The sequence below is a fragment of the Pistacia vera genome, unplaced genomic scaffold (genome assembly GCF_008641045.1).
Source record: "Pistacia vera cultivar Batoury unplaced genomic scaffold, PisVer_v2 Contig491, whole genome shotgun sequence".
In the NCBI taxonomy this organism is placed as follows: Eukaryota; Viridiplantae; Streptophyta; class Magnoliopsida; order Sapindales; family Anacardiaceae; genus Pistacia; species Pistacia vera.
In genome coordinates this window covers 483,224-507,203 of record NW_022196325.1, presented here as the reverse complement: position 1 = coordinate 507,203, position 23,980 = coordinate 483,224, and the positions used below count along the sequence as shown (strand labels likewise).

The following is a 23,980-nucleotide window of genomic DNA, read 5'->3' as shown; positions in this document are numbered from 1 at the left end:
CCCACTGCACTGGTAGGAGCATGCTGCTCACGCCAGCATGCGATGTGGCCGCGCTTGAATGGCTGCAGGATCTGCCCAGACCCTGACCACTTGCGTTGACTAAGCATTACGTCAACCCTACTTTTTCAGGCATAACAAAAGTCCCCTAATTTTTAAGGTTGGAGAATCGAACCTTGGAAATTACAAATGCCTTGATCTAACGTGCTCGAAGAGATGCTGTTCGAAGCGATTTGATTGTGAGGGAGGTTGAAAGGACATTTCCTCGCATGCGACCTTGGGTGGTCTTTGACTTTACAGCCAACAACCTAGACTTGGGTATCCAACGCTATAATGATGGTTCCAACCTGGGAGGAATCTTTGACTTGTTTGCACTTAGCAGCTTTCAAGAGGATAAGTGGTCACTTCTTCTCAGCTGAAATATGTCAAGGTTGAGGAATCATATTGCTTCGCAACCGATGTAAGACGAGGTTGCAGAGTTACGTCGCTTCGTGACTTTACATGACGAAAAGTGTTTTTCATAACGACCTCTTCAGATGTTATCCGTTGCGCTTTTGCAGCAAATACATTAAATGAAGCACCTTTTGCCCTAACAGACGTGTCTTAAGAGTAATAAGTGCCAGCCACGCGTATTAAAGGCGAGTCATGCTGAAACAACATTCCCTATTAGAGCATTAAATGCAGACGTGGGCGCATTAAATGTGGAGGAGGGAAAACGTGTCGTCACTTGAGTATTTCAACGGAAATGGATGACGATCTGATTTTTTGAGGCGTGACGGTCACTCTTCTTCGTTGATTCATGACACGTGGTTGTGATAAACGGTCAGATATGTTTTCTGCCCAAACGTCGTTTGACTTCGGGAAAACAAAGCGCCACTTCCTCAGCTATATAAACCCCAAGCTCTTTTTAGGTAAAGTCACAATATTTTCATTCTCAGAGAGAGCAAGAAACTTTTGCAAATCTTGGTTCTTTGCCTTTTAGAGTGGTGTTTGACTGATATTCGAAGCAGAAGAGCCAATCTTTCTCATCTCAAGAGGTAAAGATGAATCTCTTCTCTTGTTTTGATTTAATTTTGCTTTCGACAGCCATCATGCGACGACTGTCTGTCAGTATCTCATTGGAGATGAAATATTCTCCGTTGAGTCAGGTTCACTGATTTTGGCCCTTTAAGCATTCTGTTAGCTTTTTTCTAGGGTTTAAGGAAGGAAATATTTATTTTCCTTTCCACGTCATCATACGAAATAGTGTACGAGGACTGAATGGTTCCCTGCTTGTCGCTTTTGTAGAACGAAGCAAAATGGACCCCCTAACAACCAGCGCCGAGGAAGGGACCAGTTCGCCCATGCAGGATGCTCCTACGAGTCCTATTCGGGAGATCTTCTCTGTACTTATCGAGGAAGAGCTCGAAAGGGTGGTAGACCAGTATGCTATCAGCGTGAAGGTCTTCCGCGATAGGACACGTACAGTTGGGTATCCACCATTAGGGTTGGTCGCGATCTCCAAGGATATTATTAAGGGTGGGGGGTTGATCCCTTTCCACTCTTTTGTCAAGTCGATCCTAGATCCTTTCAGGATCACGCCATGCAACTCACATCGAACGCGTACATGATTGTCATGGCCATGTACATCACTTGTCATGAGAACGGGATGGGCGAGCTAACTGCAGTAGAACTCAGCTGCTCATATATCATAAAGAATAGCAAGGACAATGATTCTTACTACTTGTCCAGGCAACCTACCATAAAAGCGGGGATACACAGCTACCCGAGCAATGTAGGACCGTATGAGACGAAGTTCTTTTTCTTTTGCACGACGGCATTTGCCACTTCCGGGAGCCGAGTAGGTCTTTTTTCTTTTCGAATTCATTGAATTTATGCCTTTGGCTAACGAGCTGTTTATTTTTCTAGCAGTTAACAAAAAGACCAACTTAGATCTACTCGCAGACCCGAACCAGATCACAACCTTCGGTTTCCTGCCCAGGGCAAGTCCCGACGCGAGGCTGCTTATGATGACCGCGAACTTGTGGAAATATGGGTTCTTTAACAAGGACGCGACCTTAGAGACCCCGCCGAGTAAGTATCTTGACTTCTTTTTAATTCTTCGCATAGCGAACTGTTTTACTAACAGTGTTTACATGCAGCGACCATGCCTCCCAGAGTGCCCAAATGGGTCGAAGGCCCGAGCGAGGCAAATATCGCTACACATGATTTGATATTGTCGGCCTAAGTGGGTTGAAGGCCCGAGCGAAGCAGATATCGCTAGACATGATTTTGTTGGCCCAAGTGGGTCGAAGGCCCGAGCGAGACAGATATCGCTAGTAGGATATGATTGTGCCAACCCGAATGATGCATGGTCTCGCTTGGTCAAAGGCTTGAGCGGTGACCAATTCTGCCTAACAGGATGGATCTAGTGGTTCAACCCGCGCGATATTAGATCTTGTTGGGTTTGACGAATTTTCCCATGGGTACTAGTTGGATGAGAGTTTTCACATGTGATTGAGAGATAGTTTGGATATGTATATGTATTTGTATTTGTATACATGAATTTAAAATGGAAATTTATAAATGCAAGTGCTATCTGTATATGAAATGTTTTTAGAAATGAGATTTTTTTAGAGAAATGAGTATTGATTTGTTACCATAAAAGTTTTCAGAAAGAAGTTTTTGTAGTGAGAGATTTCAACATTGGTTATGAAATATGGTTTATATTATAAAATGTGTTTATGGAAATGAGATATTATAAGCATGAATTTTTTTTTTTTTTTTTTTTTTTTGTAATTTGAAATATTTATTGCATAATATATTCTCCACTGACTGAGCATTATAGCTCACCCCTTGTTTTTAAATGTTTTTCTTTTCCACCCCCACTAGGTCAAGAAGGAGATCATGCAAAGGAGTGAATCTCGCTCAAGGTTGAGCCACATGACTTCATTTCATCATATGTGTCATAGTTTTATTTTATTTTTCACTATAAAGTTTATGTTTCTTCATCATGTATTTATTTCATGTTATGATTGTAAAGATATATTAAAAAAAAAAAAAAATTGATACTATACGTTTCATTTTGTAAAAATTCAGTAGTATTTTTTTGTTTATAAATGATGTTATAATTATTTGTGAAAAACAAAAACGAGTGCCTATAATTTTTTTTAGCTAGAAGAGTTTTATGATGTTTTAATTCATAAACAGGTTTCATAGTTTTCTTACATGGCACGTCTCGGTCACCCGAGTCTCATGGGTGTGCCCGAAGCCTACGGGATTGGGAGAGTCGGGACGGGTCGTGTCAACTCCCTAATGTTATAATGATACCATGTGAACTTTTTTCAACTAACAAAAATAAAGAAAAATTTTCATATTTTAATTAAGCAACTCAAATAAATTGATTGTTACCACCATACGATATATTTGAGTAATATTGCAATATTAATCATAATAACGTTATTGGCTCAATATATTCATATTTAAGATTCAGTTTAAACAGAAAAAAAATAGGGCAATTTTGAAAATTTGTTGTCTCTGACTATCAACGTTATCGTTTAAAATAGGTTTTACCGGTGCAGAATTTATTCAAGCCAATATATATAATCCTAAGGCATATGCTATATGATAGTCATTTTAAAGATGTAGAATTCCTTTATTTTGCATGTAGGAAGATTGTCCGACAGATGGCTGCATTTAATTGGTGATGATGTGAATTTTTTACATTTGGTTGGACGTTATTGATGATGAAGTAGAATAGATTGATGAGTTGGATTTGATGGTATATGTGGCTTAATGTAATTGATGTTTGATATTATTTGTTATTAATGACAGATATTAATAACCTTATTGATTGTCGTTTGTTTCACATTGAAAATAAATGTTTTTATTTACATACAGATAAATTTATGTGTATCTAAAGGGTCTTATACTTTGTATGTCATTCAGAATATATTTATGTGAATTTAAAGGGTTTATATGTTGTATGTGTTTAGAGATATTAATGTGAATATGAATGGTTTGATAAATTTTTATTTTGTTACATTGTATGTGTTATGTGTTGCTATTTAATATAAGCGGTTAGAGATATTTATGAGAATGGGAAAAGATTGATACGTTGTATACTTTAATTTGATGTTCATAGTATATATATGTAATTATTTATGTAGTTTGGACGTTTGGTACATTATTACCAGTAAGAAACTGAGGTATAGGTATTCGATATTATAATTTTTATATGTTTATATGTGATGTTCTTGCTAGTTTATTGTTTATATTTTTTCCCTCATGTTCATGTCAGTTACTTTTTTGTGAAATTTGATTTAGGTATATATGATTTGTGGAAGAAACAAAGTTGCTGTTTATGTATCCCGGTGAAGGTAATAACTGTTTTTATTTGTTTATTGTGACACGCTAAAGTAATTGCATCTGATATTTGTATATAGTTTTTGGTATCTTTGTATTTGATTATCTGTTGGGCAAATTACAATGATATATTTTGCAATTTAAGGTTCAGTGTCGAACCGTGGCGAATTATGAGTATGTTTGCCATTGTGTCACACAAAAACCACATCATTGAACTATAATGATATATATTATAAGTTAAGGTTTGGCAGCCGAATCATAATAAATCATTAGTATGTTTGTGATTATATCACAGGAACTTCCCATGGTGAACCATGCATAACACTTATTAATTATACAATTATAATTTATAATTGTCAACATACAATTTAATTGTTGAACTTTGTTGGTTTATTATTGATACAACTGTGATTTTTTATTAAACCATTAAAATCCAAATGTTGAATGTTGCTGCACCATTACTTTATAATGAATGTTTTATGTTGAGGTATTTATTGATAATTGTCTTTTTTTCTCTCGTAAGTAATTCATTGTAATATCTTATTGTTCGCTTAAAGATCTTATCTAATCACATGATGATTGGATAACCATTGTCTGAGTAATAAGTTGTTAGAAATATATTAATTTTAAAATGAATAACGATGTGTTTAGCATTTATGTGGTTTTAATCCATGAACAGGTATAAAATATATTTATAATATAATATTAAATAGATAATGTTCTCAATTCGAATAAGTTAAAGGTTTATATTCTACCAAAGAAAGAAACCGATAACTCTCACTGGCAACGGTACCGTAATACTCCCAAATATATATGATATATACCATGTCGATTTTGTCCCCCTTACAGAATAAAGAAAAATAATTTCATACGAAAATTATGCAATTTATTTATTTATTTTTATTTGAGCATAGCATTATTCCCGGCATTCCCTACAAGCTTTTGTCTTAATTGGTGCCAGCTGTCGACATTTTTGTCAAAAATGTGCACAATTTCCACGTGTACCTCGTGGAAGCCTTTTATTAGAGTTGTTATTCAAACATGATTTGTCTGGTACCATAACGTGTCACGTGTCGCTTCTTTAAACCTAAAGTAATGGACTTCTTGTGTTTTGATTTCTCTTTTTAGTAAACATGAGTTTGCTTGTGTTTTATTAAATTGGGTAAATTTTATGGTTGATATAAAAAAAAAAATTAAGTTTGTTTATTAATAATATAGATAATAAAATTATATAAAACGAATTTTATTAATATATGTTATAAAATAATATAAGGTGTGTTTGGTTTATTATTTTGGGTAGGATTTTGGGGATAGTATTGGATAGTTGGATAGGGGGGTATTACGAGATAAAATTTAAAAATTTATAAAAAGCCCCCAAGGTTTACTAATTTAATAAACACCCCAATATATTAAAATATTGTAAAATGATAAAAACACCTCTACCACCCGCAGTGCTAAATTTTGGCCACTACCGTCGGAATATGGCCGGAAAATTGGATAACTACACATACCGGTCGGATCTGGCGGGTATTCGATCAATATGGCCTTTTCCAGCCATATCCACCACGGATCTGGTCGGAAAAGGCCAAATCTAAGGCCGGATGTGGCCTTCGACGACCAAATATATGACCATCGTTGTCTGTCAACGGTGTCCAAGATTTGGTCATCGTTGACAATCAACGACGGCTATTTCTTTGGTTGTCGCTGACGGCCAGATCCACCACGGATCTGACCATTATCGGTCATTTCCAGTGGTCGTGTGACTGTTGTGACAAATTTCGGCTACCACCGGTGGTGGTTGCCGGAATCTGGCAAATATTGGTGGATAGAGGTGTTTTTGTTAGTTTTTAAACTTTTTTTCTTGGGGGTATTTAATGAAATTAATAAATTTATGGGTTCTAAAAGTAATTAAAAATAGTTTAATATTTCAAAAATAACGTGTCAAACAATATTTAAAGAATAAGATTAGGAATATGGATAAAAACAATAAACCACCCATAATTATGTTAATTAATTAAAAAAAAAAGTAATATGTGAATTATGTTGTCAAGTACATCTAATATGATGTATATTTCCTTCTAAATAGGAGTCACACTCGATAGAATCTGACACATTTGACGGTTAAATTGTTGAACGTGAACAACCTATTTAGTTGTGAAAATGATGTTATATAAGATAATATTTCGGTCTATTCAATGAAAAATTAGATAAATAAGGAAAGAAGTCCATAAACTTTTGTTGAGTTGACTCATCTACCAGTAAAAAAGAGTTTTTCTAATGTTGAAAGTTATTTGTAGCCAAACAAAAAGTTTATAGGTGATTAAATCGGTTGTTTTACAGGTACGTTGGGTCGTTTTCTATTATAATTATTTCAAAAAGTTATTTGAAGCTTTGAAACGTCAAATATAGCTCCACGCTATTTTAAACATTTTGCTTTATCCTTATCTTTATATTAAAACAATTTATAAAGCATTAAAGCTCTTTTATTTGTGTCTAACTAAACAACCAACAATTTCTTCAGAAAAACTGTCTTTATTTGTTATACCATTTTGAATAATTGTTTTGTTATCCTATTTAGATTAAAAAATAGAATAAGCGTTTGTTTACTTATTAAGATTATTATTCTGAAAATTTATCCAAATCAAATAACATTTTTTTGTCTAAAAACGAAAAGAGAAGGAGACTTGTTTTCAGATTAGTCAATTCAAAACATTTTTCTATCCAACTCTATTCAACTTAAAACATTTTTTTCTTTCTCTTCTTCTCATTTTTCTCTCCTTTCAATCCACCAAAACCACCACTGTCGGCCAACGTGGTTGGAATAGCGTACAACCAGTCAGATTTGGTTGGTCATGCGCTTATCTGGCCGTCAACGACCAAATCTTTGACCCTAGATTTGGCAAAAAAATGGTCATATCGGCGCACAACTGATTCGATCCAACTGCTCATGTGCTGTTTCGATGACTATCGACTGTCGTTCGACGGTGGTGGTCAGCTATCCTCTTGGGTGGTTAGGGTGCTTTAGTTTATTTTTAAATTTTTATTGTGTGAGTGTTTAGCTAAATTAACAAATATAGGGGGTTAAAATTATTAATAAATCATTTCAAAAAATGTACTAAACAACTATTTTGTCTATATTTTTTTTTCAAAAAAATGTACCAAACAATTATTCCAGTATTTTATCCAACTTTGAATCTGATCATATTCAATTTAATCCAACTCAACTTAACTTAAAACACTTTTTCATAATAACATTTTTTAAATAATCTATCAAACAGGTTCTATATTAAGAGAAGATTCACTTCGGTAATTTCTATTTCCATAAGCCTGTTTTGAATAAACCAAACCCTAAAATTGTTTCAAGAAAAAAAAAAAGGAAATCTCTATAAAATGGTTACTTTCGTAAGCCCCACTTTTAAGCACATGATAGTACTTCAAAGTTGCAAAAAGTGTAAGACAAAGAAGAGTAGACAAAAGACTACCAAATAGGAAAAGGAAAAGGCGCCCCAAGGAATAGTGTTTTGTACAATGACCAGTGGGCACTTTGAGTGACCACGAAAGANTTTCTTTGACGTACGTATCATTGCTTCAAAACCCATTTTATTCCCATACCTTCTGTAATACTTCACCAAACTATCAACTGAATCAAACACCATTCCAATATGAGGCTCCACTTCTTCCTCTGCACATCCCGTATCTTCTAATTCATCACATTCATTATCCTGATTCAATGGTTTTATAATAAATAAAATTAAAATGTAAACGCATCATAATAAACAATACAATACACCATATTTAAAAAAGTTTCTAAAACAATTTACCTCAACATCATTGAAACGAGGAAAACTGGACTCTTCCATATTCAGTTATTTCATGCACAACTAATACCAGTTTTTACGTTCACGAATCTAGTTCACAACTGTCACCAACAAATATTATCTATCAAACATGTATTCAATCCATTCAAACATATATTCAATCTAAAAAACATGTATTCAATCCATTCAAACATATATTCAATCTAAAATAGAATATAAAATAAGTCAAAAATTCTTTACCTTCACAAACAAATCCTAGCTTTAGCAGTTTTGATATTTACTTTTGTTTCAAGGTTATCTCTGTAGGACGAGATATTGCTGCTGGTGCTTGGACGAGATATTGCTGCTGGTGCTTGGCTGTTGAGGAAGTAACCGGCGTCAAGGAATCACAACACGCAAGAAGGAGAAGCTAAGAAAACCAAATGGCGCAGACGAAGAACAGAAGAAAAACAAATAAGGGAGAGGAAGGCAAAGAGAAGAAAAAAATTGGGCGCTTAAATGAAGCGTATTAGGCTAAATGAAGCGTATTAGGCAAGCCATTCGTTATTATTAATTAAAAAAAAAAATTTTAACATGGATGCCAGTCCATGTATTTTGGACAGCCGTCCTAGTAGATGGACTGGCGTCCATGTAGTTTGGACGGCCGTCCCTAGTAGATGGACGCCAGTCCATATACTAGGGACGGCCGTCCATATTTACATTATATTAAAAAAAAAAAAATTAATAATAAACAAATTTTACAAACTGGGGACGGCCGTCCATCATTTAGGGACGGCCGTCCCTAAAATTTGGACGGCCGTCCTGATAATTTGGACGGCTGTCCTTCTAATTTGGACGGCCGTGCCGGCCCATATAGGGGGACGGCCGTCCAAATTAGCAGGACGACCATTCATCATATGTCTGTTTTCAATAGGTGCAACGTGGCGGCTTCCACGTGTTTTGGTGCAATTTTTCGGTGCAAGTTTTCGATGGGTATAGCATTTTTGCTACAATTAATATGTTTAACACTTTTCTAGATTCAGACTTTTTCATGCTCATTTTCGGCCCGAAAGTCTTCGCCGTGGCGAAACCTGCGTCAGATTTAAAAATAAAACGACGCGTTTTGGCTTGCTAGGGCTTCATCCTTAAGTGAGAGAGGTATAAATTAGAGCGAAAAGGAAGAGAAAAGAGTCTTGGTTTGTCATTTGGGAGGCAGCTCATGGAAGGAGAAGATTATTGAAGATTTGGACTTCAAATTAGAGAAGATTTCTCCATCTTTTGCTTGTTTTTCAATGATGAATCTTGATTCAGTTTGTTGTGTGTTACTCTGATTTTTAATGCTATATGTGATGAACATGGTGAGATTGAGAAATGAATCATGTTAGGCTTCTTGGGTAATCACCATTATAGTATTGGATGCTAGAGATAGATTCAAGAATTAATGAAATCATTATAGGATTCTTTTGCTTAATGAGTTTGGAATTATTAATCTTCAATTTGTTGGGTGCGGAAGGTTAATAAGGATGAATAGGAAAATATAGCCTGAGAGGGTATGTTTAACATATTAGTGAGTTCGATTTACAACCATTGCATATGAATGTGAATGTAGTGTAATTTTTAGGTTTAACCCATAAAAATCCAAATGAAGTCAAAACCCTACCCGTTTTACTTGAATTGATTATCCGTGTTTTCATATTGCTTTCTTAATTACGTTTTAATCTTAGTTTAAAATTCATTGTTGTTTTTAATTAGAATTTGCTCCCACCAATCCAAAGAATTCGATTGCTTCAACTTGATAACATTAGGAAACTCAGTGCTTTGCTAACAATCCTCGTGGGAATGATACTCTACTCATCATTTTATTACTTGAGCGACTAGTATACTTGCTACATTTTGCATGTTGTAAGAAACACGCATCACAAGTCTCGGCGGAAACGGTGGTAGGCATGGCGGCAAGTGCGATGTGGGACATCTACAAGGGGCTAGAGCTGGGAAGACTTATGGATAAATTACTACCAGATGTTCTCGGAAAGGTAGAAGTTATTGAAGGCGATGGCGGTGTTGGCACCATTGTTAAGCTTACATTTCCTACAGGTATTAAAATTTTCTTTCTAGATACTTGTTATTCTAAGTTCTCAGCTCAAAAATCTATAATTCGATTAATTTCCAGTTATAAGTTGTTATGCCTGAAAAAGTAGGGCTGACGTAAAACTCAGTCAACATAAAAAGTCAGAGCTTAGGTAGGTTCGCATCCAGTTAGAGGCAGCCACGTCACACAATGACATGGACGGCATGCCCCTATCAGGGCAGTGGGTGCGCGTCAGACCAGCCAGGAGCTAGAGTGATTCCACGTGTCTAATCCCTGCACCAAATCGCGTAAATCGCTCTAGAAGGTGGGCAATGGGACATAAAGAAGGATTTGCATGGATAATCCCACCAACTCACAGATTTAGTAATCATAACCTTAACCCATCCTACTATAAATTGAGAGCTCCTCTTTTATTTGGGGGATTAGCTAATCTCTCTAAAGAAAAATAACATTCTTTTACTCTCGTGTAATCATTTGTAAGTCATCTCGCTGAATGCGACCTGACCACTATTATTAATACTAAATCAGTGGATGTAGGATTTGCTTTCTTGAGCATCCGAACCACTTTAAACACTGTTCTCCATTGGTTTTACTCTCACTCTCTCATCCACGTGTGTCTTCTGGGCTAGCTCAGCATTTCACATGTGCGTTTGGTTGGTGTCAAAATCACGCATCAACAGTTTGGCACTAGAAAGAGGGTCTGATTTAGTATTCGTCCTTCATCAGGAGAATCTCTAACTTACTGGTCCTATAACAGCAAATGGCTCGCCGACTTGAACCTGAGCGAACCTATTAGGGTGCTGAGGAGATCCCCCAAATATAGAAGGACACCTCTCCCGAGGTACCTTTGGTTCTGCAAAATGTCACGGGGGATATCCCTTCAAGTTCAGAACTTGACCCTGCCATCAGAAGCTACCTATAGAGGTTCGACAATACTCTCCAGACGGTCAAAGGTTGGACCGTTTGGACCAGGGCATGCCACCCGAATCAAATGAGGCGGTGCAACCGCCAAAAAAGCCTATAGGTCGGGCAAAAGCGCGGCAAAGGGCAATAGCCCGTGCCGCGAGCACTGCAACGCGCTAAAGGAAGGGTAAGCAAGTGGCAAAAAATGGGCCTAAGGGCTCCAAAGGGCCGGCAAACACCGACCACGTCTCGAGTAGAATGCCCATGGCGTTAAAACTCGGTGAAAAGTCGCAGCCGTCCCATGCCACATCTCATGAAAACCCTTATAAAAGTGTTTGGCGGGGCGATTCTCATCACCGCCAGAGAAATAATCATGATCATAGTTGTGCGGGAGGTTCCTACACTCCGCGGGGCGGTTCGTACCACCGCGAAGGTCGTGAAAATTCCTCGCACCATTCATCGCCATCACACAGCTCTAGCCAGCGTGTGTCGAGAGCGGCCGGAACTACCAGCCAAGGCGAAGTGGAATCTGATCTCCAGACCTTTCTCAAGTGCAATCGCGAGGGGCGAACTCGTATAGGTGAAAGCAATCCCCAAATAGCTCCGCTGCCTCAGATTGAAGAGCTATAGCGAGCTCTAGATCAGCTAAAAGCTCAGCAAAACGAGCAAGGGTAGGTCACAGCAGCATCTCCCTTTTCTCTAGTAGTATTAGCCAACCCTCTCCCATCAAGATTTTGAATGCCTGAGATGCGGGCGTTCGATGGAAATTCTTATCTGTTGGATCACTTGTATGAATTCAACAACCTGATGGAGCTTCACCAGGTTTCAGATTTGGCAAAGTGTCGTTGTTTAGCAGTAACTCTAACCTCTTATGCTAAACGATGGTTCAAGTCGCTCCCAGCGGGATCGATCAGCTCGTGGCCTCAGGTGAGCGTGACATTCCTAAGGCATTTCCAAGCAAACCGAAAGTTTTCAATGCCTTTGAGCTACCTCAGCAATATAAGGCAAGAGATGGATGAATCCCTCCAATCGTACATCGATTGATTCCACAGAGAGCTTAATAAGGTAGCTCACACTCCCGAAGAGTTTGTTCGGACTCTCATCATAGCGGGAGTTCGCCCACAGACCGACCTGTGGAAAAAGTTATAGGCTGAGGATGATGTTTCCCTTACCTGTTTTTATAACCTTGTGGAGAAGTAGCTCCGAATTAAAAATTCTGTGGCGACGCTCTACCGTCGCAACCCCGGTGCTTCAGGTAGTGCGCCTGGTCGAGGGGAAAGTAGGAGAGTTGACCGCAGATGGGCTACTTACGATCAACGAAAATGAAAGAAACCGCGCTATGAGCCCAAAACTTCTTATGCTCCAGTTCCTCATCGCGATCGCGACCGAAATCAGTATACGCCTTTGAATGTGTCTGTATCGCCTATTCTTGACAAGTCAGAAGAAGCTAGCTTACTCAGAGAGCCTGAGCCCATGAAAAATCCCCCATCAGCTAGAAATGGTAAAAAATACTATCGTTTTCATTGGGATAATGGGCATCACACCGATGAGTGCCTAGCTCTCAAACAGGCAATTGAAGACCTCATCAAGCAGGGGCATTTCAAGGAATATATTGATGACTCCACTCCCGCACAAGAGAAAAATCAAAGGGAACCAAGAAAGAAGCGTTGTGATTGCAAAGGTATATACAACATCAATTTGATCTTTGGGGGACCGCACCTCGCAACCAACTCGCGAGATGCCCAGGAAAGATATGCTCGCGCAGCCTATCATGATCCCATCAGTGTGATGAGCACGACCTAGTGACCACAAAAGGTTCGCAGAGAGGAGGAAATTACCTTCTCCGAAAAAGATGTAGTTTGATTGCATCATCCCCACGATGACACTCTTGTGATCACGCCCTTGATAGGGCGTCATAATGTCCACAGAATATTGGTGGATAATGGAAGTGTTGTGAACATCCTTTTCCAGATAGCTTTCGAAAGAATGAACTTGGACGAGGCTGACTTGAAGCCCGCCTCAATCCCCCTATATGATTTTACAGGGGACCACTTGATCCCCAAAGGAATGATCTTACTTCCAGTCACGCTGGGTGACTTTGACGAAGTGACCAAGGTAACTGAGTTCTTGGTAGTGGATTGCCCATCCGCTTTTAATGGTATCCTAGGGCGACCTCTGCTGAGAAACTTCAAGGTAGTCACCTCGATATACCATCTAAAGATGAAGTTCCCCACCCCGACGGGGATAGGGGAAGATAGCGAATCTCAGCGCGTATCTCGCGACTGTTATGTAAAAGCAGTGCAGATGGCATGCAAAGGGAAAGGTATCTCGTGCGACATTCCCCGACAGGCGATGGCGATCAGTCGGATCGAGTCACAGCCTGGCCCAGCCGAGGATAATATGGATCCTCGTATTCAGGAATACCCCTCCAGTAGGCCAGTTGAGAATCTGTCTGAAGTATCAGTCGACCAGAGCAAGCCGAGCAGAGTATTAAGGATTGGGAGCAATCTTAACCCCCCGCTCGCCACCGAACTGACTAGCTTCCTTAGAGAGAATATCGATGTGTTTGCATGGTCGCATGCGGATATGGTCGAGATCAGCTCGGATATTATTAGCCATGCATTGAACATCGACAGTGAAGCCAAGCCGATTAGCTAAAAGAGAAGAGCGATAGATCCAGAACGATATGCCGCCTTAAAACTTGAGGCAAATAATCTTCTTCGAAATGGATCCATCCGAGAAACACTCTATCTGACCTAGGTTGCCAACCCGGTTCTAGTAAAGAAGCCCAATGGCAAATGGCAGACCTATGTTGACTTCACCGACCTCAACAAGGCATGCCCGAAAGATAGCTTTCCCTTACCTAGAATCGACCAGCTCATGGATGCCATCTCCGGGCACGAGCTGCTTAGTTTCATGGATGCATACTCGAGATACAATCAAATTCTGATGTACGTGCTGGACGAAAAGCATACGTCCTTTGTTACATATCGGGGGCTGTACTGCTATAAAGTTATGTCCTTTAGCCTCAAGAACGTTGGCACAACTTACCAGCGGTTGGTTAACCGAATTATCTCCGAACAGATCAAAAAATCGATGGAGGTCTATGTAGATGACATGCTGGTCAAGTCACATGTCGCTTCAGATCAGATAGCACATCTCGCTGAGATGTTCCAAATCCTCCAGCAATACAGAATGAAGCTAAACCCCCTCAAGTGCTCATTCGAAGTATCCTTGGAAAAATTCCTAGGATACATGGTTAACCAATGGGGAATAAAGATTAACCTTAAGAAAATCCAAGCTCTCCTCAATATGAAAAGCCCGACCAACAAAAAGTAGGTCATGAGCCTCAATGGGCGAATAGCGGCACTCAATTGCTTCATATCGAAGGCAACAGATCGTTGCTTGCAATTCTTCAATGTTCTAAGGGCCAATAAAAAGTTTGAGTGGACTCCCGAGTGTGAACAGGCATTCCAGAGTATTAAAGAGCACCTTGGGAAGCCACATCTTCTATCGAAGCCTCTCCCATAAGAGATCCTCCTTTTGTATCTATCCGTCTCTCAGTTCGTGGTCAGTGTAGCCTTAGTTCAGGAAGAGGACAGGGTCTAATGACCAGTGTATTACGTGAGCAAGTGTATGTTGGATGCCAAGATGTGGTATCCGAAAATGGAACGGTTAGCCCATGCCCTGCTGATCGCTTCTAGAAAGTTGCGACCTTACTTCCACGCCTATACGATCCATATAATGATTAATTACCTGCTCAGGAAGGTCTTCCAGAAGCCAGAGGCATCAGGTAAACTGCTTAAATGGGTCATGGAATTAAGTCAGTTTGATCTAAAGTACAGACCGAAATCAACTATCAAAGGGCAGGCTGTTGTCGACTTTATATCAGAATTCTCATATCATCCGACGAATGAGTTGAAGCAACAGCCCAATGAAGTCATTCAGGAAACTGCTCAAAATCTATCGACTTGGAGCCTCTATGTCAATGGATCATTGAACAGAAAGAGGGCTGGGGCAGGTCTTCTCCTTTTGAGTCCCGAAGGGGCTCACATTCATGGCATTCTCCGGTTTGGTTTTAAGGCAACCAATAATGAGGCCGAGTATGAAGCTCTGCTCGCTGGACTGCGGTTGGCCAGAGAAATGGGTGCAACCGCGATTAGTATCCACAGCGACTCCATGCTGGTCGTTAACCAGATTTTGGGAGAGTACCAAGCCAAGGAAGAAAATATGATCAGCTATCTGAAGAAAGCTAAGGCCGCACTCGAGTCGTTCAGGCACTTCATGATCACACAAATTCCTAGAGAGAGCAACTCTGTGGAAGATACCTTGGCAATGATAGCCTCGTCATTAGACTCAGATACACTGGAGAGCATTCCTGTTCGATTCATCGAGACCCCCAGTATTAGCCCGATCGAACAGGCCGTGAATGTAACAAAATCAGATTCCTGGATGACCCCTATCATTCAATATCTCAGGGACAGGACCTTGCCTGACGACAAGGTAGAGGCAAGGACTCTACGAACAAGATCTGCTCGTATCCTTTTGCAGAGAAGCACTTACTTCTACAGCCTACCTAATCAATAGGGTACTCTCTAGCTCTATTGGGTTCTAGACACCTTTTTAGGCTCTTGGCAAAGCAATGAATGCTCCAATGGTTCCAAACTTACCGCCTCATGTTTTTGGCTGTATCGCCTTTGTTCACCTCCATAAACATCAATGCAACAAGTTGTCCCCTCGTGCTTTAAAATGTGTTTTCATTGGGTATGGTGTTCATCAAAAAGGGTATTGATGCTATCATCCTCCAGCTTACCAAACATTTGTGACGATGGATGTTGTTTTCCATGAAGAAGCAATGTATTTTTCTTCTGAGTCTGAACTTCAGGGGTAGTACTGTCAAGAAAAAATTTAGACTTTTGACTATGCTGTTCAAGATGTTGTTCAAGATGTGAGAGGCTATGAGACACAAACGAAGCCTATTGATCGATAGGAAGATGAAGTGGATGATGAAAATGTGGAAGTGGTATCAAACCTGTCCATAAAAACTTCTCAATTTGAGTCCTTCATTCCTGGTATGTCATATCCATCATTCGATGAGAATGTTCCTGATTTAGAGACTGAACCAATTGAGTCTAAACCAATTGAGTTTGAACCAATTAGGAAACGATTACCACCATGTAATACTAGAGGGATTTCTAAACTAACATACGAACTTGAGCTATCTAGTAAGGTCAAATATCCCATGAGTCATTATGTGTCTAACCATCGTCTATCAGAATCAAATTTGTCATTTGTGAATCAATTATCTGCTTTATCTATTCCTAACAGTGTGCAAGAAGCCTTATCTAATCCAAAGTGGAAAGTTGCCATGAATGAAGAGATGAAATTGTTACAGAAGAATGAGACTTGGGAACTTGTTGATCATCCACTAGGAAAGAAGACTGTTGGATGTCGATGGGTTTACACTATGAAGTATAAAGCTAATGACACAATTGAACGATTTAAAGTAAGACTAGTAGCAAAGGAGTACACCCAAAGTCATGGGATAGACTATACAGAGACATTTGCACCTGTAGCCAAAATCGACACGACATGTGTCTTGTTATCTTTGGCTGCAAACCTGGACTAGCCATTATAGCAGTTTGATGTGAAGAATGTTTTCCTACATAGAGAATTATCTGAAGAGATCTACATGGATCCTCCACTAGGGTGTATCCTTCCAAGGAGGCATAGCCAAAAGGTTTGTAAGTTAAAAGTCATTGTATGGGTTAAAACAATCTCCAAGGGCATGGTTTGGGAGGTTCACCAAAGCTATGAAATTTTTTGGCTACCATCAAAGCAATTCAGATTACACACTGTTTCTTAAAATATAGCAAGGAAAGATCACTACACTTATTGTATATGTGGATGATATGGTGGTTATAGGAAATGATCCAGAAGAAAGGAAGGCTCTGCAAAAGTACTTATCAGAGGAATTCAAGATGAAGGACTTAGGTTCTTTGAAAGTTTTTCTTGGAATCGAAGTGTCTTGATCTAACAAAGGTATCTTCCTATCACAAAGAAAGTATGCCTTGGATGTGCTGCAAGAAACTGGTATGTCAGCATGTCAACCAACTGATACACCAATTGAAGAAGGTTTGAAATTAGGAGTCAAGACTGATCAAGTACCAGTTGACAAAGGGAGATACCAGACACTTGTGAAAAGATTGATGTACTTGTCTCACACTAGGGCAGATCTTGCTTATGCATTGAGTATAGTTAGTCAATTCATGCATAATCCTGGAAAGCAGCATATGAATGCAATTATGTGTATCTTGAGATATTTAAAACATGCTCCTGGAAAGGGAATCTTATTTTCTAAAAACAAGGACTACCAAAATGGAATGCATATACTGATGCTGATTAGGCTGGAGTAGTGGATGATAGACGATCTACTTCTGGTTATTTCGCTTTTGTAGGAGGTAATCTAGTCACGTGGAGAAGCAAGAAACAAAATGTTGTGGCACGCTCAAGCGCTGAAGCACAATTTAGGGGAATCACACTTGGGATTTGTGAAGCTTTGTGGCTAAGATTTCTATTGCAAGATTTGGGCTATCAATCTAATCAACCAATCCAGTTATATTGTGACAATAAAGCAGCATGTGATATTGCTCACAATCCAGTTTAACATGATCGTATGAAGCATGTTGAAGTAGACAGGTTTTCCATCAAAGAAAAACTGGATGAAAATATTATTGAATTGCCCAAGATTCGATCAAAGGATCAATTGGCCGATATTCATACTAAGGCTGTCTACAGACGTATTTTCTCACAAGTTTTAGACAAGTTTGACATGTGTGACATCTACGCACAACTTGAGAGGGAGTGTTGAGATTCCCTAAATATTTCCAAAATATTATGTAATCTCTTAATTTTGTCAATTTTAGGATACTCATAATATTTTTGATATCCTGTAATCTCTTAATTATGTCGGTATATTGTAATTATGTCGGTATATTGTAATTGACATAATTAGGAGAATCTATGGACTGTATCTCCCCTACATAAAACATGTAACTATTAGGGTAAAATCAATGAATTGGAAAATAGAATTCATTAAATTCGCATGGTATCATTTCCTCCTATTATTATATCTTCTTTCTAATTAAATACTTTTTGTTTTAAGTTCGCAGATCTCTATAACTTATGGAAGTCATCAAAATCTTAAAATATATATATATTTTAAAGTTAAATGTTTGGGTAAATATTTCTATAAGAATTCTTAAATATTATATCCGAGGTTTAAATTATTTCTGTTTTTGAAAATATAAACATTATTTTTTTCTGTAATATAAAATGTATCAGTACTGTTTAGGATGCTAGCTAGGTTTGAGGATGCTAAATGGAATGGCGCCTTTTTTTTTTTTTTTTTTTTTTTTTGTGCTTATTTATGGTTTATATACTATTTAGAGAAATGTGTTAATAGACATATAGTAACTTTTATTATGATCTTAAAATTGTTAATTTTAATTTATATATAAAGTACGACATGTATGAATATATTAATTCTCTAGTTAGGACGTTCTAATATTATTTTTATCGGGTCATGCTTAATCACCGTTAGATTTATCTCACATTGGATTTATATGATCTTTTAAATTTCAAATTCAGTCGTATATAGTCATGGTTCTGATTAGAGAATAACTATATATGTACATATCATAAGAAAGTATGAATAATATAGATATAACAAAAATTCTTATATTATTTGTTTTCAAGCTTTAAACTAATTAAAATTGTTTTTGAAAATACAATCATATTTCTTTGTTTTTAATTTTTTATATTATATATTTTATATGTATTCTAACAAAAAGAATAAAATTGTTTCTAAATTAAAGTATGTGATATGTAACAAAATGCTAGATGGGTTTGAGGAAGTTAATTTCAATAAGTAATGATATATATATATATATTTTGGGTGGTTTATAAAGGAACTCCTGGAGCTGGTTATATAAAGGAAATATTCAAAAAGATTGATGAAGAGAAGCGAGTGAGGGAAACAGAAATGATTGAAGGAGGGTTTAAAGTACTTGGATTTGAATCCTATATAATTCGGCTGGAAATTATTGAGAAAGGTGGTGAATCAAGTATTATTAAATCTTCAATTGAGTATGAGGTCGATGATAAATTAGCCAATCTTGCTTCTGAAGTTACCACCAGGCCTCTGGAAATAATGGCAGAAGCCATTGGGAAATACCTCAGCAACCAGAAAGCCTCTGCGTAGAATGTTTTGACATCAATTCTAGCCATGTTACAACATAATATAATAAATTGTAAGAGTTAAGCTATGTAGAAGAAATTCATTTTTTGTTCTGATGGCTACATGTGGAACTCTTTATATTTAACATATATTAATTGCATTATGTTTTCCTGGTTATGAGATTCAATTTGAATCATGCAGAGACAATTATCTTTTTATGTCGGTTGCGTACTCGAATTTTCATTGGTAATTAAGTTATACTTTTTATTCATATTAATAACATAATAAGAAACTGCTCTAACCCTTTGAGAATTCATTGATATACAGACCCTTGGGTTTTCGGAATTACACTTGCTGAGAGGAAATTTTCAGCCTAGCCCAAGTTGATGAAGCTGAATAAGAGAGTCCATAACAAACAGGCCCAAAATATTTGAACAAATACTGACAATATGCCTAAGTTAAATATGGTATAGGATTGATGACATGGTAAAAGCGGGCCATACTAAAAGTTTGGGCTCCCGAGGCCTAAACCAAAGACGTCCACCTAGATGAAAGGAGACTGAAAACTAGCCCAAAACCCGTCAAATATTAAAAAAAAAAAAAACATTTAGTGTGACACATGGCATGAGAGAAGAGAATGTCTCTAACCAACCTTATCACCTGTCTTTCACTCTTAAGTTAAATTCCGCTACCTATAAAATAGGAGATTAATTTCTCACCATCACTCATGTTCCATTCTAGGCATTAGGGATGACAATAGGCCTGATATTTCTGGATATCCAGCCTGGCTCAGTCCCAAAATGTCAGGATTTGCTCGGTGTTAATGGACTTGGACTTAAGCCTAGGACTGATTTTAGGGTCCGACCTCGAGTACGGGCCAAGCTTGGGATAATCATCATGCCCAACACGACTCGACGATTTTACTATTAACTTTATTAAATTACTCTTATAATTTATATCTAATTACATAATTATCTTACATATATATAATATACCCATTTTTTCCTAAACCTAATCTCATCCCATTCATAGGAATATGTAAAGGCTTGGTGAATTGTAATGTAATTTTTTAAGGCCATTTGCATGGTTAACCAAATTGCTGCAGAGGGCTTAAGTTAAGGAAATTATTGAATAGTCTTTGACTCTTCGACTTGCTTTTAGAAAGAACGCTACTCTTTAGAAAAGTTTCAAAGCATCCTTATGGACCTGCCCACTTTTACTTCTTTTTAATAAATTAAAACTTCAGTTTATATATGTTGTTGATGGTTGATTTTGACACCAATTATTCGCACATGAGAAATGCTAAGCGGGCTAAGAAGTCACACGTGATTATGGAAGTATTTGATTTGATAAGGGTGAAGAACAATGTTTAAAGTGGTTCGGATGCTCAAAAGCGAATCCTACGTCCACTGATATTGTATTAATGAAAGTAGGGTCAAGTCACGTTCAACGAGCTGAGTTACAACTTAGAAAATACAAGAGAGAGAGAGAGAGAGAGAGAGAGAGAGAGAGAGAGTATGCTATTCCAGAGTGAAATTAGTCAATCCCGCAAATGAGAGAGAAGTCCTCTATTTATGGTGGGATTGGTCAAGGTAATGATTACTAAATCTGCAAGTGGGGTAGGTATCGTGCAAATCCTTCTCTACGTCCCATTGCTCACCTAACCGAGTGATTTCCTCAACTTGAGTAGGGATTGGACACGTGGACCATCTCCAACCATTTGCCAACCTGGTGTACACCCACTACACTGGCAAGAGCATGCCACTCACGTCATCACGCGACGTGGTCGCATCTGAGCGGTCGTGAAACCTTCTTAAATTCTGACCACTTTATGTTGACAAGACTCTGCGTCAGCCCTACTTTTCCACACATAACTGCGTCAGCCTTAGTTTTTAAGGTTTGAGAATCGAACCTTAAGAACTTCACAATTATGCCTTGATTTGATATGTTCCGAATGGTGCCCGATCGATCCGACCTAGCTTCAAGGAGGTCACAAGACATTTCCATAAAGGCGACCTGAAGTGGTCTCCTTCCGCAAGATCTACAACCCAGACCAGACCTTATTCGGGGCCGTATTGATGCGCCTCTTATCTTGATCGAGGCCCGTAACCTGGTTATACTTACAGTATTTTTGCTTAAGGCAAGGAGTCACATCGCTTTGCAACTGACTGTCACATCGCTTTGCAACTGACTGTCACATCGCTTCGCAATTGACATGCGACGAAAAGTGTTTTATCTAACAACCTCTTCAGATGTTATCCGTTGCAATTTGGCAGCTAATCCGTTAATAAAATACCTTTTGCTCTAACAAATGTGTCATATGCGCAATAAGTGCTAGCCATGCTTATTAAATGTAAGCCATGCTTAAACGACATTCCTTATCGGAGCATTAAATGCGGATGAGAGCGCATTTAATGTGGAAGAGGGAAACGAGCCGTCGCTTGATTTTTTCAACAAAGGGAAGCGAGGATTTGATTTCTCGAAACGTGATGGTTACTCCTTCCTGTTAATTAACGACACGTGGTCATGATCAACGGCGAGAGATGATTTTCGTCCAAACGTTGCTTGGCTTCGAGAAAACCAATCACCACTTCCTTCACTATAAAATCCCAGGCTCACCTTAAGCAATGTCACAACACTTACTTTTTCAAAAAGAGCAAGAAGCTTCTGTGAGACCAGATTTTCCATCTTTCAAATTGGTGCACACTTGACGTTCACAGTAGGAAGTTCAATCTCTATATTCAAGAGGTAAGGATGATTCATTCATTACTTCCTTTTTCTGTTTTGACGATAACCATGCGATAACGATTGGTGTTTGCGGGTGGTTGACGGAGAATAGGCTTTCCTCTTGGGTTTGAGTCTTTGGGGGTGGTCCCCAAGGATTCATAGGGTTTTTCTAGGGTTTAAGGAAGATAGTGTTTATCTTTTCTCCCACGTCATCGTACATAACTTTGTACGATGACTGAGTAATTCCTCCATGTCACTCTTTTTCAGACCGTAGAAGAAATGGATCCTTTAGCGACCAAAACAGATGAGGGAATGAGCTCGCCGGTGCAGGACGCCCTAGCGGGTCCCTCACAGGAAATCCTATCAATAGCCACAGGAGAGGAAATTCAAAAAGCGGTAGACCAATATGCAATTAGCGTAGATGTCTACTAGCACAAGACGTATACAGCTTGGAGTCCGCCAGAGGGAATGGCTGCGATCTCCGAGAACATATTCAAATGTGGAGCACTGATTCCCTTCCACGCTTTCATAAGGTCGATCCTCGATCACTTCGGAGTCACACCATTACAGCCGACACCAAATGCGTATATGATAGCCGTGGCTATGTATATCGTATGCGACAAGAACAGTCTCGACGAGCTGACTGCACTAGAGCTCGACTGTTCGTATTACCTAAAGAAGAGCAAAGACAAGGACTCTTTTTACCTCTCTAAGCGATTTACGATCGAGGGAGGAATACACAGTTACCTCAGTAACATCGAGGCGTATGAGACAAAAATTTTCTTTTTCCATTATGATGGCATTTGCCACTTTAGGGAGCTGAGTAGGTCTTCCTTTCTTTTACTTGGCAAATTTTCTTTCTTTTAATCTTTGCTAACTTCCGTTTCTTCGCAGTAAACAAAACAACCAGGTTTTCGGCTCTCATTGATTTCAACAAAATAACTACCTTCGGTCTTCTACCCGAATAGAGTCACGACGCGAGGCTGCTCGTGACAACCGCCAACCTACAAAAATACGGCTTTTTCAACCCTGAAGCGACCTTGGAATCTTCATCGAGTAAGTGTCTATAACCTTAGCCAAACTTATTGTTTGCATGCACTGAACTATTTTGCTAACGATATTTGCATGCAGCGACCATGCCACCAAAGGTGCCCAAGTCGCTGCGAGCTAGAGAGTTCACCTTTCCTCGGGTCGGTGCCACGGGACCAGTCGGGTCGACCCCCACCGATCCCCCTATTAGAGGAACGTCGACAGGGGTGCCGACTAAAGTAGCAGATGCTCCCCAGCTTGCGGCTGCCCGACCTAAGCAGAAAATCGTGGCCTAGAAATCCAAGAAAAGGAATCAACTAGGAGTCAGAGTCCGAGCCAGAGGGCTTGGGCATTCAGTCCGAGGGGTCGTAGCCTTACCAGACCTTTCACTCGGGAGGGCCCCCCAAGGGTGCGACTGACATTACACTTGCCCCTGAGGGTTAATACAAGGGGCAAAGGAAGGTTGCGGTTCCTGAGAGGAAAGTAGGAAAGGAACCAGTAGGCGAGGTACCACCTGCCATGGGAACGGGCACACTTATGCTGGATTCTATGGGGCAACTCCCAGAGCACTTTCAGCCAGTGATGTTCACCTTGTTAGAGTGCTAGCTCGCAAAGGCTTTTGAGCAGCTCGTGGCATCTAACCCCGTGGACTTGATGACCATGACGTTTCAGCTACAAAGCCAGGTAAGAGGGTTCGTCTTCATTGAGGACTTTCTTATAGTTCCCTTACTTTTTTAATGAAGAGGAATTTAACCCCCTGCTCCCTTTGTTTATGTAGTCACTGCTCGCCATGCACCTGGCCTAGCAGATGAATCAATTGGGAGCCGCTGAGGGGCTCATCGAGCTGAAAGAAGA

At 39.0% G+C, this 23,980-nt stretch overlaps 1 protein-coding gene across 1 annotated transcript; it reads left to right on the top strand.

The window, feature by feature from the left end:
• The first annotated feature begins 1,295 nt into the window (after positions 1–1,295).
• On the top strand, positions 1,296–19,393 carry LOC116105044 (S-norcoclaurine synthase 1-like). The gene is made up of 3 exons (XM_031391466.1): positions 1,296–1,439; positions 10,046–10,232; positions 19,101–19,393. Exons 1-3 carry the CDS (start codon positions 1,296–1,298, stop codon positions 19,391–19,393), a joined length of 624 nt encoding a protein of 207 aa, XP_031247326.1.
• The last annotated feature ends 4,587 nt before the right edge of the window (positions 19,394–23,980 follow it).